At 50.2% G+C, this 16,238-nt stretch overlaps 1 protein-coding gene and 1 non-coding gene across 2 annotated transcripts in view; one reads left to right on the forward strand and one right to left on the reverse strand.

Annotated features, from left to right (window-relative positions):
• Positions 1 to 840: 840 nt before the first annotated feature.
• Positions 841 to 959, forward strand: LOC114607930 (5S ribosomal RNA). Its single transcript, XR_003709255.2, has one exon. It is a non-coding gene; the product is annotated as a 5S ribosomal RNA (ribosomal RNA).
• Positions 960 to 8,796: 7,837 nt separating this feature from the next.
• NBEAL2 (neurobeachin like 2) overlaps positions 8,797 to 16,238 on the reverse strand; it is a 199,812-nt gene continuing 192,370 nt past the window's right edge. Inside the window, exons 48-55 of the mRNA XM_077936672.1 lie at positions 15,885 to 15,994; positions 14,949 to 15,121; positions 13,521 to 13,615; positions 13,317 to 13,433; positions 12,352 to 12,513; positions 11,363 to 11,511; positions 10,038 to 10,173; positions 8,797 to 9,031 (exon numbers count right to left, since the gene is read on the reverse strand). Of these exons, the coding sequence (XP_077792798.1) occupies positions 8,930 to 9,031; positions 10,038 to 10,173; positions 11,363 to 11,511; positions 12,352 to 12,513; positions 13,317 to 13,433; positions 13,521 to 13,615; positions 14,949 to 15,121; positions 15,885 to 15,994 (1,044 nt within the window). The 3' untranslated portion in view covers positions 8,797 to 8,929. The remainder of the gene's footprint in view (positions 9,032 to 10,037; positions 10,174 to 11,362; positions 11,512 to 12,351; positions 12,514 to 13,316; positions 13,434 to 13,520; positions 13,616 to 14,948; positions 15,122 to 15,884; positions 15,995 to 16,238) is intronic.

The following is a 16,238-nucleotide window of genomic DNA, read 5'->3' on the forward strand; positions in this document are numbered from 1 at the left end:
TTGGAAAATTAATAAAAATATTCCAAAAAAAATACTAGGTTGCCAACTTTTTCAGCGGCCCCTGCTCCTCTGCCCTCCCTTCTGCAGCATGCAGCATCGTGCTGCTTGCCAGCACCACCAAAGCCTCCCAGTTTGCTCCCCTCAATTAAAAATATTGCAGGATCTCGCCCCAATATATTCATCCCAGGGCTTCCGTGCACGCCGGGCAGGATGGGGTTAACTCTGCCTTCAGCTGAGATTGCAGAACGAGGCTGTCGAGAGAAAGAGCCGATTGCGCCCGACCGCGCAACTTCTGCGCCTCGTCCCGGGAGGAGAGCCGCAGAGCTGCTCCGGACCGGGAGCACCTAATGAACACGCATGCGTGAGCTGGCCCCGTCCGCCGGCGTTTATTCTTGTGGTGGCTGTCTCGCCCGCGCGCCGTTCTTTTCTAAGGGATGGCTGCGCAGCGCCACCTGCCGGCAGGAGCGAGGAGAGCACAGGCTCGTTCCGCCTCTCTGACCGCTGCAACCCAGGGCAAGTTCTGGGATTTTGCAGAGCAGAATGCAAAATAAAATAAAATAAAATAATATAATGCACGGTGAGCGGTTTTTTGCAGCTCTTGCACGGTTGCAATTCCGGAGGAAAGGCGTTCTGCAGCTGCAAAGCCCCCGTTGCAAGTGCCAGCATTTTCCTGCCTGCAAGATTTGGAAGGAGAGAGGGAGAGAAAGCAAAGGAGACGCGGTTCTCCCCAGGCAGGCAGCACTGGGAGGCAGCAGGAGCAGGAAAAAAGAGCTGGGGAGGTGCAAACTCTTGCAAAGGCGGAGTCAGGACCAGAAAAGGGCCATTGAAAGCTCTTCTGCTGCCTACAGCCACACCACCCTGAATGCACCCGATCCCGTCCGATCTCGGAAGTTAAGCAGGGTCGGGCCTGGTTAGTACTTGGATGGGATTCCGCCTGGGAATACTGGGTGCGGTAGGCATTTTTTTGCATTTCTCCTTTTGCAACTCAGACCCAGGAATCCCCTCCTCTTTATCAAAGCCCACGGGCTTCTGCTTTGAAAGGCACATTGGATGCAAAGAAATGCTCTCCCTTCCGTCTCACAATTCCCCCTGAAATTGCAGCCACTTACACCGAATGGGAAATTCATGCATGGGAAAAATCTGCATCAAATCTCCCTTTTAAGGTGTCAGAACAGTCTTTGGGTTTTGGAAAAAAAAAAGAGATGGTTCCTGAGCTCTGAGATGAGAAAGTCGAAGTGACAATCAGTGGGAGCAAAAGCAAGAATCCCACCATTTCCAGGTAGTCTCCCATCCAGACCTGACCCTGCTTAACTTCCAAAATTAGATGGCACCCAATAACATAACTCTAGATGCAGCTGCTGTTTATAGAACTGTCAAGTTTGTATTTTTTGCATTTCCACTTCCATTTTTCCAAAAATCTGCGGGCCTCCGAGTCACCTGGAAAGGCAGATTTGAGCCTAAAGTTGCAACCTGATTTTTTTTCACATGCATGCACCCCGCATTCCAGATGCACGAAAGGAGGTGTGCTTCCTAACCTGTCTGCAATTTCAAGAGAAATTGTGAGATGGGGTGAGACGATCGCCCTTGAATGAGGATGCAGGTGCTCAGCTGCTCAGCTGGAGAGCTTTTTCGCACCCCAAGCCCAAGCTTGCGGAGCTGCACGCGAGATTCCCAGAGACATCTCGTTGCCTGTTGCATGTCTGAACCTAGAGCCACGTGTTTCTGCAAAAACAGGCCGCAAGAACCATTTCCTTGCTCCAAAAGTGTTAAGCTGCTGGAGCTCCCAGCTGCCTTTTCATATATTTTTTAAAAATATTTTTATTAAAGTTTTCAAGATATTACAAAAAGAAAAAAGAAAAAGAAAAAATACAAAGTAAAAACAGTTAAAAACAATTCAATCTTTCTGTGTCTTATCTTTCATTCGCTTGTTCCCCAGACCTCCTCACACCTCCCTTTTTTGTATCCAGTTCAATTAGTTGGTTCAGCAAATCCTTTCCCTCTTTGTTTTTATCCTAATCTTTACTCTTAATATATTATAACTTTAGATTATCCCCTGTTAACAATCCATTTTTACACATCTTTATAACATTACTGCTGAAAACCACTTAACTTCAATCCAACATCATTCTAACATTCATCAATTTCGCAATATTCCTGTAAATAGTCTTTAAATTTCTTCCAATCTTCTTCCACCGACTCTTCTCCCTGGTCTCGGATTCTGCCGGTCATTTCCGCCAGTTCCATATAGTCCATCACCTTCATCTGCCATTCTTCCGGTCTCTGGCTCTGCTTCTACAATATGGACATTGCTCCTTAAACCGGGCGATTGCTTCTTTCTTTCCCAAATGTGCCTGCCTCTGAGCATTGGGGCTTTACATGGGACACTGTGACATGGGCCCAAAGGCCCAAACCCTGAAATAGATCAGGCACTGTGGAAATGCACGATTCACTTCGATGGGAGCTTATGCAGGTGACCCTCCAGGAAGAGGGTGCCCTTAAATACAGCCTTTGTCAACCTGGTACCTTCAAAAAAAATTTGGACTACCACTTCCATCAGGCTGTGCTTGTTGAGCCTGATGGGAGTTGTAGTCCTGAAGGGACAGGATACCCAAATCCTGTCTGTGAAGGCACCCCGAAGTCACCCCAGGCCTCAAAACCAAATTTCCCTTTTCTTCTAAAACAGCTTTTCTCTGCTCTTCTCTGCTTTCTGATGGGGGACACCTGGCTTGAGAGCAGTACATGTGAAAAAGATCTAGGAGTCTTGGTTGACCACAAACTTGACATGAGCCAACAGTGTGATGCGGCAGCTAAAAAAGCCAATGCAATTCTGGGCTGCATCAATAGGAGTATAGCATCTAGATCAAGGGAAGTAATAGTGCCACTGTATTCTGCTCTGGTCAGACCTCACCTGGAGTACTGTGTCCAGTTCTGGGCACCACAGTTCAAGAAGGACACTGACAAACTGGAACGTGTCCAGAGGAGGGCAACCAAAATGGTCAAAGGCCTGGAAACGATGCCTTATGAGGAACGGCTAAGGGAGCTGGGCATGTTTAGCCTGGAGAAGAGGAGGTTAAGGGGTGATATGATAGCCATGTTCAAATATATAAAAGGATGTCATATAGAGGAGGGAGAAAGGTTTTCTGCTGCTCCAGAGAAGCGGACACGGAGCAATGGATCCAAACTACAAGAAAGAAGATTCCACCTAAACATTAGGAAGGACTTCCTGACAGTAAGAGCTGTTCGACAGTGGAATTTGCTGCCAAGGAGTGTGGTGGAGTCTCCTTCTTTGGAGGTCTTGAAGCAGAGGCTTGACAACCATATGTCAGGAGTGCTCTGATGGTGTTTCCTGCTTGGCAGGGGGTTGGACTCGATGGCCCTTGTGGTCTCTTCCAACTCTATGATTCTATGATTCTCACAAGATGCTGCTGCATAGGCAAAATGTTACTTTTATCAGGACGAGAAGGCTAGAAAAAGGCTAATGAATAGGCTTTGTCAATGCCAAGCATAAGCCTGGGAACTGGCTCTTATCTCATTCGGTTGTAACACATCTTGGACACGCTGAACGCAAGGCTCCTCAACCCCCTTGGCTTCTCATCCCCCCTTTCCTGGGAAGGGCGCCAAGAGTCCCAAAGACAGGAGCTTTCTGTTCATGCTCAGGAAACTCATCATGGGGCAGGGTTCCTGAGGAGGAGGAGAAAGGGGAGGGAACTGGAAGGGGAATATATGCTCTGTGCAACGACTGTGAACCCGTGCTTGTTTGTGAAATTATCACACTAGCTCCTTCTCCCAGTTCATGGATGATAGAAATAAAGCTTTTTCTCTGAAATTATTCCTTGAGTGTCTGTTTGACTCCCACTTCCCTTTCCCGAGTGCAATACTCTTCCCACCGGAGGGCAAAGCCTGAAAAGGCTACAGTCCAAAGCATTCAGAGGGCACCAGGTTGGCAATGGCTGCCTTAATCTCTCAGGACTCGGAAGGAACAGCGAGAGCCGGACTAAAAGAATTCACAGGCTGCGCTTGTTTCTTTCCAAAGTTTATTCAAAGTCACGTGAACAGGATACCGTCAGGTCTGTGGGGCAAGCCCAGTACAGCTGAAGGCAAGTAGTCATTTTCAAGTTTAAGGCAGATTTATATTAAAAAATAATAATAATCAGAAGTTCAGATTGTGCTTTTATTTCCCTTTTCGGAAAGAAGAACCGTGGACAGATCCTTGGATTTGCTGCGTTTTCCTGAGAGTAGATAGCCCAATGTGGATTTGTCCTTGTCCCTACCATCTTCCCGCAACTGGAAACATTAATATTTTTTTTGCTGTCACGCTAGAGAGAGTAAAAGGACAATTTGTGTGTCCCTCTAGGCACTTCCATAGCACTGAACACCAAGAAGAAGACCTCAAAAGCACTGATGGAGCCGATCCCTGTCTGCTTTGCTGTGTTCCATTAAGTTTCGCCAGTGAAAACAGGTGCAAATCTGCCTTTACGTTTACCTGGGCAACCTTCATATTAGTTGTGAAAAAGCAGCTACTGGCACAGCGCTTTAGGAATCAGACCAGGGGTGGAAACTTTGCAATATGTTATAATAAAGAGTTCCATTTCCCCTCCCAGGTCTCTCATCTGCTCTCCGCCGACCTCCCTGCGTAAATCATCTCCAATTGCACACCGGAAGGAAAAACTTAAGATGGGAAAAGACCTGGCCAGTTGCATGCTGACATTAAGGAATAGTAAGGCATATTGCAAGTGCTCCAGATGTGGAACTGCTGTGCTCACCAGTCACCGCAGTCCTTCAGGTGGAGGTCTGTATAGTTGCACAAAAGGACAGGAGGTTTTGGAGCAGATTTTCCCCAAGCTGGTGGAGTGGACTACAATTCCCATCAGCCGCGGGAGCTGCGGTCTAGCAACATCATGATGGCGCCAGTTTGTTCTGGAGCTGGGACCACCAGCCCTTCCTTGGGCTGTCGTCAAGCGCTCCAGCCGAGTTGCGAGAAAAACCTCAGCAACTGCAAAGGTGGGAACAGGGGCGATAAGGCTTTTGGGCATGCACAGAGCGCCACTTGGAAAACGGGGTCCGTTTTCTGCCTCGGCTGATGGCAAGAGCCGCTCTGACAGGGACCCCAAGCTAAAACTGGTCCTTCTTCCAGAAATCCTGCTATGCAAACAGATCCCCAGGTGGGAAACAGACAAAGCCACCGAGACAAAGCTCAGTGTTTGTGTCCGCCCCCTTTGCTGCTGCTGTTTTCCCCTTCTGCATCGAGTGTGACTCGGTTAGGGACGCAATCCAGCAGCCATAGGAAGAGGTTCCTCAAAGCCGCCCTCGTTCAACCTCTATTCTGAACCCGTTCCAGCTGGTAGCCCTGGTGTTTTCCCATTCGGAAGCGTTAAAACACAGAATTTCGAAGACACGCACGTGCAAAATGCAAAACAGACACTCGATTGGGAGCCGCCCAGAGTGGCTGGGGAAACTCAGCCAGATAGGTGGGGTATAAATAATAAATTATTACTATTGTTGTTATTATTTATCCCCTCCTAAAGCCAGGAGATTGCAAGGTCAAAGCGCGGAGGTAACAAAGACCTCTCCGGTGAAACGTTTGCTACGCCTTGGGAAGGTGACGAGAGCCCCTTAAAGTCTCATTTGAAACAAAAGGACAAATCCACATAGGGAAACATCAGAGGTGTTTTGAGTCTTGCTCTCTCCAAGCCAGCAGGATCTCAGAAACAGATACCCCCCCCCAATCCACTTTAAATACAAAAAAATAGAAAAGTTTGGATCAACATTATTCATAAAAGATACAAAACCTGTGTGTATATATATATATGTACACAGAAAACAGTGGGTTTTTTGGGGGGGGGTGGGGGAGTCTTTTTTGCCAAAAAAGAGAGCGTGGATATTGCACTTTGTGGAATTTGGTCTTCACCCAGGAATTATTATTTTTGGAAGAGGTCGATGGGGAGGTGGGCGGGAGGAATCGAAGGCGGCCTTTGCTTTTAGAGCCCAGGTCTTCCCTTTACGAATGAGGTGGGGGGGGGGCAAATGCCTATTGCAGCCGCCGGGAGCCATCCAAATGTTTCGGACTACAACTCCCATGAGGTTCGGTGCTGGCTGGGCCTGATGGGAGTTGTAGTCCGAGATGTTTGGAGCAGCCCAGTGGCCTGTTGTACGAATGCAAACTGCTCCTCTGTTGAACTCAGATGGGACAAGGCAAGTTGGCGGGTCATAGGTGGAGAATTCTGCAAGACTCTCCCATTCCTCACCTGGAATATTCACCCTGCCGGAAGGAACCCCAACGGTGCCCGCATTCTGCCATCTTTCTCCTTTCCCCACGGCGCTGATAGGAAGGCGACAGACAATGGGGTCTGCGGAGAAGGTGCCGACAGTCCAGCCAACCGCAGCCGTTTCCCCCCGCCCCAGTCGTAACGGCCGGTGGGAAGGGAGGAAACATGTGACCCTCTACAGCAAAAAGCACAACACAGTTGCTCAAGGGGACAAAGAGAAAGATGGACTTGTTTCCCCACTGAAAACCTTCTAACAGAACCGAGGATCTAGGGTGTGCGGGAGAGTCGTGGCGGAGGATTATCTGCACGGCGGTGCGCAGAGATGGGGAGTTTGGGGCTGGGGTTTCCTCTCCGACTTTCTGCAAATGGAGAGAACCCCAAAGAGATGGGGCCAAGTCGTCAGGTCTGCCCTCCCCACGTAGTGCGTTTGCTAGACTTCTGCAGGACTGGCAACTAGTTTTTCCAAAACAGGGGCAATCGCAGAAGTGTGGCGGAGCTGGACTGCTGCTAGCCCACTAAGGGGAAAGGCCAGCGTTGTTATTTTTTTCTGGCGCTGAAACACCGGGGGGTGGGGTGGGGTGGACTGGGTGATCCTTGGGGTCCCCCCTTCCAACTCTCCAGCCCACAACGACTCCCCTGAATCCACCCTTCCCCTTGCGTCCTTTGGGAATGCAGAATTTGCAGCAGGCGGGTTATTCTCCCAAGTTTCTCACCCGGCCAAAGTCCTGTTGTTGTTTTTTAAAAAGCTGGACCCCAAGGGGAACTTGCTGCGGGTGACATCGGCTTCCACCAGCCTGGTGCCCCCCTCCAAATGTTTTGGGCCGACAGGCTGGGCCTGACGGGAGCTGCGAGCCAAAATACCTGGTGCCAACCGGACTGGCTTTTTATGCTTGTGTGACGCTGCCGGGAGGCTTCCTGCTAACACCAGGCAAGTCGCCGATTTCAGAGTTAAACCCAAACCTGTTTTCTCCTCCTATCCACTGCCCCAGTCCACCAAGATAAGGAACTGAAGCCCAGACCGATATCCAGGGACTGCTGAACAGAATAAAAAGCATCAAGGTCTCAAAATTTGCTGCAACTGGGAAAGGGGAGAGTTGGGGAACGGTGTCTAAACCACACACCTTTCAAATTGGTACAAAAAAAGAGAGCCCTGGAAGATTCGTCTTGAGGGTTGATACAAAGGATCTACTACAGGTAGCTGTAAAAGTAAAAACCAACCTTCAGCGCCGAGCAGGTTTGGTGCTTATAAGAGAAAGCACCTTAGGGTGCAGGTGAGAGTCATTAGCAGACCTCAGCCAGCTCCTTCGAAGGCTTTTCAACGTTTGGCCGGCGACGGCAAAGGGAGCGTGGCCCCCTTAAGAGAGGAGCGCTGGGCTTGTTCCAAAGGGGGGGGGGGGAGAGCAAGAAGTCGAAAGCAGTGGGTCTGCCGGAGGGCTAGAAGGCCAGGAAGCCCACCTCTGTGGGACCAGAAGACTGCATGGATGTCTTCTCCTGAATATGCTGAGCAGAGGCCGCCGGAAACTAAGGCTTGCTGGGTAAAAATTTGGGGTGAAGACACAGAGGTTTACCAAATGGCAGGGTTTTATTGCTGGTGAAGACACTTGCGGGACCCTAAGCTAGCCGTGTGCAGTAAGATTACAGACATCCTGTTGCTCTGCTCCTTGCCCACCTACCCCCATTCCACCAATACGACCCCCTCAACTTGGGGGTCACCGATACCAAGCCATCCAGTTTCCAGAGCAAGTGGGGCTTGTGGGGAGGGGCTCCCTCGCCTCCTCCTTCCCTTTTTCAAACCAGAGGGTAGGTTGAGGGCAGGCGTCCCCAAACCCGGCCCTCCAGATGTTTTGGGACTACAAATCCCATCATCCCTGACCGCTGGTCCCAATAGCTATGGATGATGGGAGTTGTAGTCCCAAAACAGCTGGAGGGCCGAGTTTGGGGGTGCCTGGTTTAGGGGGTCGGGGTAGGACGTGCCGAAGACCCCTGGCTTAATGCTTTGCGGGTTTGCTGCTCTGCCAGAGTTATTTGCCGGCCATTGCTGCTTTCTTGAGAGCAAGAGGACAGAACTCCCGCCTGGGCGAGGGCGAAGCAGCCGTCCTGGGGACCGGTGCAAGTTTCTCGACGTAGTGCAATGAAAACGGGTCCTTTTAAGGCCGTCGGAGAAAGACCAGACCGCAGTCTTGAGGCCGGTGCGTCTATTGCGTTTCTGTCCCCCCAAAACCGCCAAGGATCGGGGGGAGGCGGATAAGGTACTCTCCCCCAACCCCCAATTCCAGTCCTCTGTCTCTTTTCTCAGTGTGACAACCGTGTCACGCAATTGCCCCTTCAAGCGCCGCAGGAATCGAGTGCTTCGGTCGGGGAAACGAGGAGCAGCCGGATGGGCTCTAGGAACCCCTTTCCCCGCGATTGTTCTGTGCGCGCCGCCCTCGGAAGGCTGCTCCAGGCGTGTTAAGAGACCTCCGACTTGCAGGTGGGTCCCTGAGGAAGTTTGTTTTCCTCCTTCTTCTTCCTCCACGCAGGGGAACTCTGCGGATCGCGACGCTCCGGGGACAACGCAAAGAGGCCTCCGGGCAGCGGAAGACGCCCCCAAAGCGGGTGAGGGTGGGCAGATCTCGTGTCCCGCCGTGGCTGCGAGGCTACAGGTGAAAGCCGACCCGAGCTGCTTACTTGGACTCCGCGGGGTTGTATTCTGTCTCCCCGGACGACACCTGGGAGATGCGACGCGTCGAACGCCACAGCCGCCTGTGGAACTGTCCTGACTTCACCTGCAGGCAGAAGGTGGACCAGGAAGTGGGGAATTAGTTTTTTTTAAAATTATTATTATTATTATTATTATTATTATTATTATTATTATTATTATTATTGTTATCAGAATTCTAAGGTCTCAAATATAAATTAAACGTTCATAAATGTACAAGGCAAACGCACACATAGGTATATATGTGTCTGAAATACCACAGGAGAGCAATCAGGAAGCCATTTTGACTCTCCCAAATTGACCTCAAATATTTCTCTGCACTCATGAAGGAAATGGGAAAGGCACCCCCCCCCTAGTCTTTTTTGCTTACAAATCCTCTCTTAAGGGCGTATTTGTGTATGAATAGGGTGAGCCTGTGACCTGGATTCAGGAACTAAGGTATTAACCGTCACAAAAGAATGCCTAGGCTGCCCAGGTAATGCAATCAGTGACCATTATCAGGTATCCTGGCAGGCAAGATTTCTGCTGTAGACCGCCTCCTTCTGTGATGTATGTACAGTGGTACCTCGGGTTAAGAAGTTAATTCGTTCTGGAGGTCCGTTCTTAACCTGAAACTGTTCTTAACCTGAAGCACCACTTTAGCTAATGGGGCCTCCCGCTGCCGCTGCCACCCGATTTCTGTTCTCATCCTGAAGCAAATGTTCTTAACCCGAGATACTATTTCTGGGTTGGCGGAGTCTGTAACCTGAAGCGTCTGTAACCCGAGGTACCACTATATGATGTTTCAGGGGGGTGGTCTCAGGGGTCAGCAAACTTTTTCAGCAGGGGGCCAGTCTACTGTCCCTCAGACCTTGTGGGGGGCCGGACTATATTTTTTTGGGGGGGGGAATGAACAAAGGGTCGGACACGACTACACGACTAAACAACAACATGGGCCGCTTGTGGCTCATAGGGCTTCGGTTGCTGACCCGTGCCATACAGGCTCTTGGATACCCCATAAGGGAAAAGGAGCAGGTTTCCCCCCCTATAACACTAGGAAGAGTTGAGCTGAAGGGCAGCTGTCACTCACTCACCTCCAGAGGCTGCCCTGCTCCGACCACAATCAGTTTCCCATCCTCCAAGCCCACGAGAATGTGGCTCTTCTCCTTCGTCACCGAAACGCTGTGGATGGGGACCTTCATTGCCAAAGGGGCAACAGCAGCTTGGAGGCTGAAAGGAGAGGAGGGGGGGCGACTGCGTTAGGTGCCGAGGCACTTAAAATCTAAAATAGGTAAAGATAAAGGGACCCCTGACTGTTAGGTCCAGTCGTGGCCGACTCTGGGGTTGCGGCGCTCATCTCGCTTTATTGGCCGAGGGAGCCGGCGTACAGCTTCTGGGTCATGTGGCCAACATGACTAAGCCGCTTCTGGCGAACCAGAGCAGCACACAGAAACACCGTTTACCTTCCCGCTGGAGCGGTACCTATTTATCTACTTGCACTTTGACGTTGAGGTTGGCAGGAGCAGGGACTGAGCAATGGGAGCTCACCCCGTCGCGGGGATTCGAACCGCCAACCTTCTGATCGGCAGGTCCTGGGCTCTGTGGTTTAACCCACAGCGCCATCTGCGTCCCTCAAAATAATGAGCATATCAGGAACAGGCAGGAACAGGCGTGGGGAAATCTTAGTGCAGTACAACTGTAAGTTAGAATTTAAAAACAAAAAATCCAAATAATTTTAATTGGTTTTCATGTAAATGTAAGAGCAACATATACCTCAAGGAGCGTCTCCTACACACACACACACACACACACACACACACACACACACCCCTCCACCCCCATCGTTCTGCCCGGACACTGAGGTCCAGCTCCAAGGGCCTTCTGGCAGTTCCCTCCCTGCGAGAAGCTAAGTTACAGGTAACCAGGCAGAGGGCCTTCTCGGTGGTGGCGCCCACCCTGTGGAACGCCCTCCCACCAGATGTCACGGAAATAAACAACTATCAGACTTTTAGAAGACACCTGAAGGCAGCCCTGTTTAGGGAAGTTTTTAATGTTTGATGTTTTATTGTGCTTTTAATCTTGTTGGGAGCTGCCCAGAGTGGCTGGGGAGAGGGCCTCAGCTGAGCTTTGGGGCTCCCGCAATGGGCATTCGGTTAGCTATTGCAGAACAGGACGCCGGATTACATGGACTACTGGCCTGATCCAGATGTGTTGCCGGACTCCAACCCCCATGAGCCCCGGGCCAGTGTGGTTGACCGTCAGGCATGATGGGAGTTGTAGTCCAACAGATCCCTTGTCGGATGTGAAGATTCAGAGGCTGCTTAATGTGGACTGCTTAGAGTTCTGAGCGAGGCATGTGAGATGCTGTCTGTTCAGACACAAGGGCAACTGAGGTGAGCATCAAGGGGTGAGCCTTTACCTCTGCAGGTCCCTGATCTGCAAGGAGCACTGAACGGTCCCCAGAACGACAAACTCTTCCGTGACGCACATGGCAGTGACCTGCTCGTCCAGAGGGATGGAGACCAGATGTTTGCCGTTGACCGAGTACAGGTGTAGGGCAAACTTGTCCTTCAAGAAATGAGAGGTGGAGGTTAATAATAATAATAATAATAATAATAATAATAATAATAATAATAATTTTTATTTATACCCCGCCCTCCCCAGCCAAGGCCGGGCTCAGGCCGGCTAACAAGCAATAATAAAAACAAGTTGAATGAATACAACTTAAAAACAACATTAAAATACAACATTAAAACACTGAAACATTAAAATACGACTGGACCTAATGGTCAGGGGTCCCTTTACCTTTAAGGGCCAGGAAGAGAGTTCACAAGGAGATGGTAAATACTCTTTCCTTGCCATCCTTCCTTCCTTCCCTGCCTGTTTACGTCCTCCGGGGTTTTGCTGAATGCATTCCTCTAGTCCTGTTTTTATTTACTCTCCGATATGTATGCATGCTCAAAGTAGTCCTTGTAGTTAACAGGAATTCTGATCTGACTTTGTCCCACGTGGGGTTTTTGGAAATGCTCAGAGGAAATCTGATTGGTTCTTACGAACACTGTGTGAAAATTCTTTTGTGAATAAAACGACCTGGGCCAAGGGGTGGACAAGAATTTATTATTGCCCTCCGCCCAGAGTCTTGCTGGTCAAGCCTCATGTGTATTTTATTAATCAGAGTCCAATCCTCCCTTGCTTTGGGAACGCTACAATAAAAACCGACACCGAATGATATTTTGGCTCCGTGGGCTCCTTCCGTCCTGATTCTACAAGCTCCCGGTTTGTTTCTACAAAGGTCCCTGCGCTGCAGAGAGAGACCCGTTTGAGAATCGCTCGGGACTCGTCTCTCTCATCCGCCAAGGTGACCCGCCTGATTCGCCCCCACCCCAAGTAAGGCCCCCCGCAGCCCACCTTCAGAGAGGCTCTCCCTTCCACGGTCGTCTGCACCACGACCTTCCCCTCGTGCCCCATGGTGAGGTTGGAGACTGTCACCGGCAAGGAGCTCTCGCAGGGAGGCCTTAGCGACTGCATGAACTGGCCTCGGCGGACGGTGTGCACGATGACGGTGCCGTCCTGGAAGAAGGGAAAGTTTTCCGCGATGAGAAGGATGCCAAGGAAGGGAACGCGGGGAGAGAGAAAGAGAGCGAATAATAATAATAATAATAATAATAATAATAATAATAATAATATTTTTTATTTATACCCCGCCCTCCCCAGCCAAGACCGGGCTCAGGGCAACTAACACCAGATATAAAAATAATTGATTAAAATACAAGTTAAAAAGAAGATTAAAATACAACATTAAAATGCAGCCTCATTTCAGTAGAAACTCAAATCAAAAACTTTGGGGGGATGAAAACGTCAAATCTTCACCAAGGCCAACTATCCAATACGATATAATACCTTTATTGTCATTGCCCCATACAGAACAATGAAAAATCTACATAAGACATTCAAAAACCCCTAAAAACTCTGCAATTTTAAAATACAATATATTCCTGTAGAGACTCCTTATACTGCGTTTAAAACCAGAATTGCCTTTGGGTAGAAACTGTTTCTCAGGCGGCTAGTCCTAGTCTTTATAACCCTGGACCTTCTTCCAGAAGGCAGAAGCTGAAAGAGATCATTTCCGGGGTGCGCACTATCCTGCGCTATCTCTGCAGCTTTCTTGTGGCACCTGGAAGCATAGATTTGGCCCAAGCCTTTGTGAGACTCATAGACACCCTTCTGCCTCTTGTCATCAGAATCTTCTGGGTTCAACTGCGTGTGTACCGGAAGGAGGCCGCGGACAAGAATGAGGTCCCTGCTAAGCGGTGCTCCCACAGGAGATCCAGAAAAGGCGCGTCCAGCCCGGAAGGCACATGCAGACGGCTCACCTTTGACCCCGAGACGGCCATGTCCAACTCGGTGCTGATGGCGACGCACGTGACTTCGTCGTCGTGCCCGTAGAGGACCTGGACGGGCTTGGGTGCCAGGCCACAGGAGAAGCCACCCTGGGGGCAGAGGAGAAAAGAGGCCGTCAACAGAATCTCTCAGAACCGTAGAGCTGGGACGGTCATCCAGTGCAACCCTCCTCTTACCTGCTGCAGGACCTGCCAAACCATGCAGGTGGTATCCCGTGACCCGGATATGAGGTAGATTCCGCACAGATCTAAGGCCAGGCAAGTGACGACGTCTGCAGGGAGAGGAGAAGGGGATCACCAAAACAGAAACACGCGGATAACGGTCCCCAGTTAGTTACCTTATCTACATGTAGGGGGTAGACATATATACTGTATTTTCTGGAGTACAAGACTACTTTTTAACCCAGGAAAATCTTCTCAAAAGTCGGGGGTTGTCTTATACGCCGGCTCCGGCAGCAGTCCTGCAGCAACTCCCCACCAAAGGACAAAACGACAGCAAATTAAATCAGAGGACGCCTAGCTCTCTAGATGAAGCAGAAATATGCTTGAAAATTAGCCTCAGAAGCCCACCCCCCCAATCACCAGCAACAGAATGACCCTAACCGCTCCCGGTACTAGACCACTAGCAAATTGCACGAGAGAGGCTCACCAAAAGCAGTAAAAAAATCCCCCCAGCAGGTCCGACAAAAGCAATAACCGAGCGAAGTTCAGCGACGTCCTAGCGATTGAGGAAGCGAGCCAAAGAGGAAGCCCTCCAGCTCGCTCCTCTGTTTAAACGGACCTGGCCACACACACCCTCCCCGGCCACTGGGAAGTGGAGCGGATTTCCGAGCCGGACTGGAGACCGGTTTTTATAATTTTTATTTGGTGTGTGTTGGAAGAGGGGTGGTCTTATACGGTGAGTATATCCCAAACTCTATATTTTAACTGGGAAAGTTGGGGGTCGTCTTATACACCCAGTCGTCTTATACGCCAGAAAATACGGTACATATGTACAAATGGAGGAGCATTCAAGGACAACTCCCTGCAGGCAGAAAAGGAGTGTGTCAGGGACGCAATAGTAAGATGACTTTAAAGACAGGAAACAAGGAAGAACAACCAGTTTAGCCATTGCTCACTAGGATGATATTCTTCGAACTTTCAGTGAACAAAACGGGAAAGAAACTCTAGGAAGAGGTAACAGAACAATAATACTATTGGAATTATGAGAATGGCTCGTCTGAAAATCCTCCTTCCCTTCTCCATTAGCATGCATTTGCTAGAATTAGTACATAAATGATAGCTTTTCAGTGGTTAGTTAAGCTTGAAGTCCCTCAGGCATGCTTTCAAAATTATTTAGGTTTTCAAATTGCGGGAAAGAAGCTTCACAGAAAAGGAAAACTTGGATGTTTCCATTCTCTTCTCTCCATAGCTACGAGGACTGAAAACATGCCCTTTTAAGACTGAAGACAGAAGGAAAGGGAAGCAGCAACTCTCAGGGTGCCAGAGCCTACACTCGAGGAGGAAAATAATACGCTGGCATTTAGACGTTCAGCATGCTCTGTTTTTTGATTCCTCGCAATTTTCAGAAGGGAGTCTCTCTTCCCGCGAGTTGTGGCCTCCTACCTATGTGCCTGTTGATGTGTCCCACAACCTTCCCTCGGCTGAGGGACGTCACCCGCAAGCTGTTGTCCCAGTGGCCTCCGCTGAAGAGGAGCTTCCCATCATGAGAGACCGTCAGCGTCTTGGAGGACACTTCCACACCTGGAGCAACGGGTCCATACAGGAAGCGCTGGGTCCTAGCAGGAGGGAGGGAGAAAGAGAGACAGATGTTCCTGCCAAGCTTCTGGGTCATGTGGCCAGCATGACTAAGCCGCTTCTAGCGAACCAGAGCAGCGCACGGAAATGCCGTTTACCTTCCCCCCAGAGTGGCACCTATTTATCTACTTGCACTTTGACGTGCTTTCAAACTGCTAGGTTGGCAGGGGCTGGGACCGAGCAATGGGAGCTCACCCCGTCAGGGGATTCGAACCGCCGACCTTCTGATCGGCAAGTCCTAGGCTCTGTGGTTTAACCCACAGCGCCACCCGCGTCCCCTGCTGCAGTGCCCTAAAGGTAAAGCGTAAAGGGACCCCTGACCATTAGGTCCAGTTGTGGCCGACTCTGGGGTTGCGGCGTTCATCTCGCTTTATTGGACGAGGGAACCCGGCGTACAGCCTCTGGGTCATGTGGCCAGCATGGCTAAGCCGCTTCTGGCGAACCAGAGCAGCGCACGGAAACGCCGTTTACCTTCCCGCTGGAGTGGTACCTATTTATCTACTTGCACTTTGACGTGCTTTCAAACTGCTAGGTGGGCAGGAGCAGGGACCGAGCAACGGGAGCTCACCCCGTCACGGGGATTCGAACCGCCAACCTGATCGGCAAGCCCAAGGCTCTGTGGTTTAACCCACAGCGCCACCCGTGTCCTACCATTTATATATATAGCTCAGAATAAATATACTGCGCCAAAGAACCTGGAACTGTGAGCATTTCTGCTAAAGTGGGAGCGAAGCCCAGACTCACTTTGCGTTGGAGACGGTGGGGTCTTTGGTGAAGCTGAAATAGTTGGAGATGTTCTTGTCGTAGGGAAGCCAGCCGTGTGTGCCTAGTAGCCCGTTGGCACTGACAGTGACCTGGAAGAAGTTGTTGGGGGGGGGGCAGATTAGTCAATAAGAGAGGCAGGAAGGCAGCTCACGGCGATGAAGGGGAGATGGGGAAGGAAGAGGGCAAACAGGAATCGCAGCATCCTTCCTAGGACAAGGGGATGCCCACCCAAAGAGCCGTAGAATTGTTGCAGAGTTGGAAGAGGACCCCCCAAATGTCATCTACTCCAACCCCCCTGCAAGGAGGCCTTGGGAGAAAAGCATCAGTTGTCTG

The sequence above is a fragment of the Podarcis muralis genome, chromosome 12 (assembly GCF_964188315.1).
Source record: "Podarcis muralis chromosome 12, rPodMur119.hap1.1, whole genome shotgun sequence".
Taxonomy (NCBI): Eukaryota; Metazoa; Chordata; class Lepidosauria; order Squamata; family Lacertidae; genus Podarcis; species Podarcis muralis.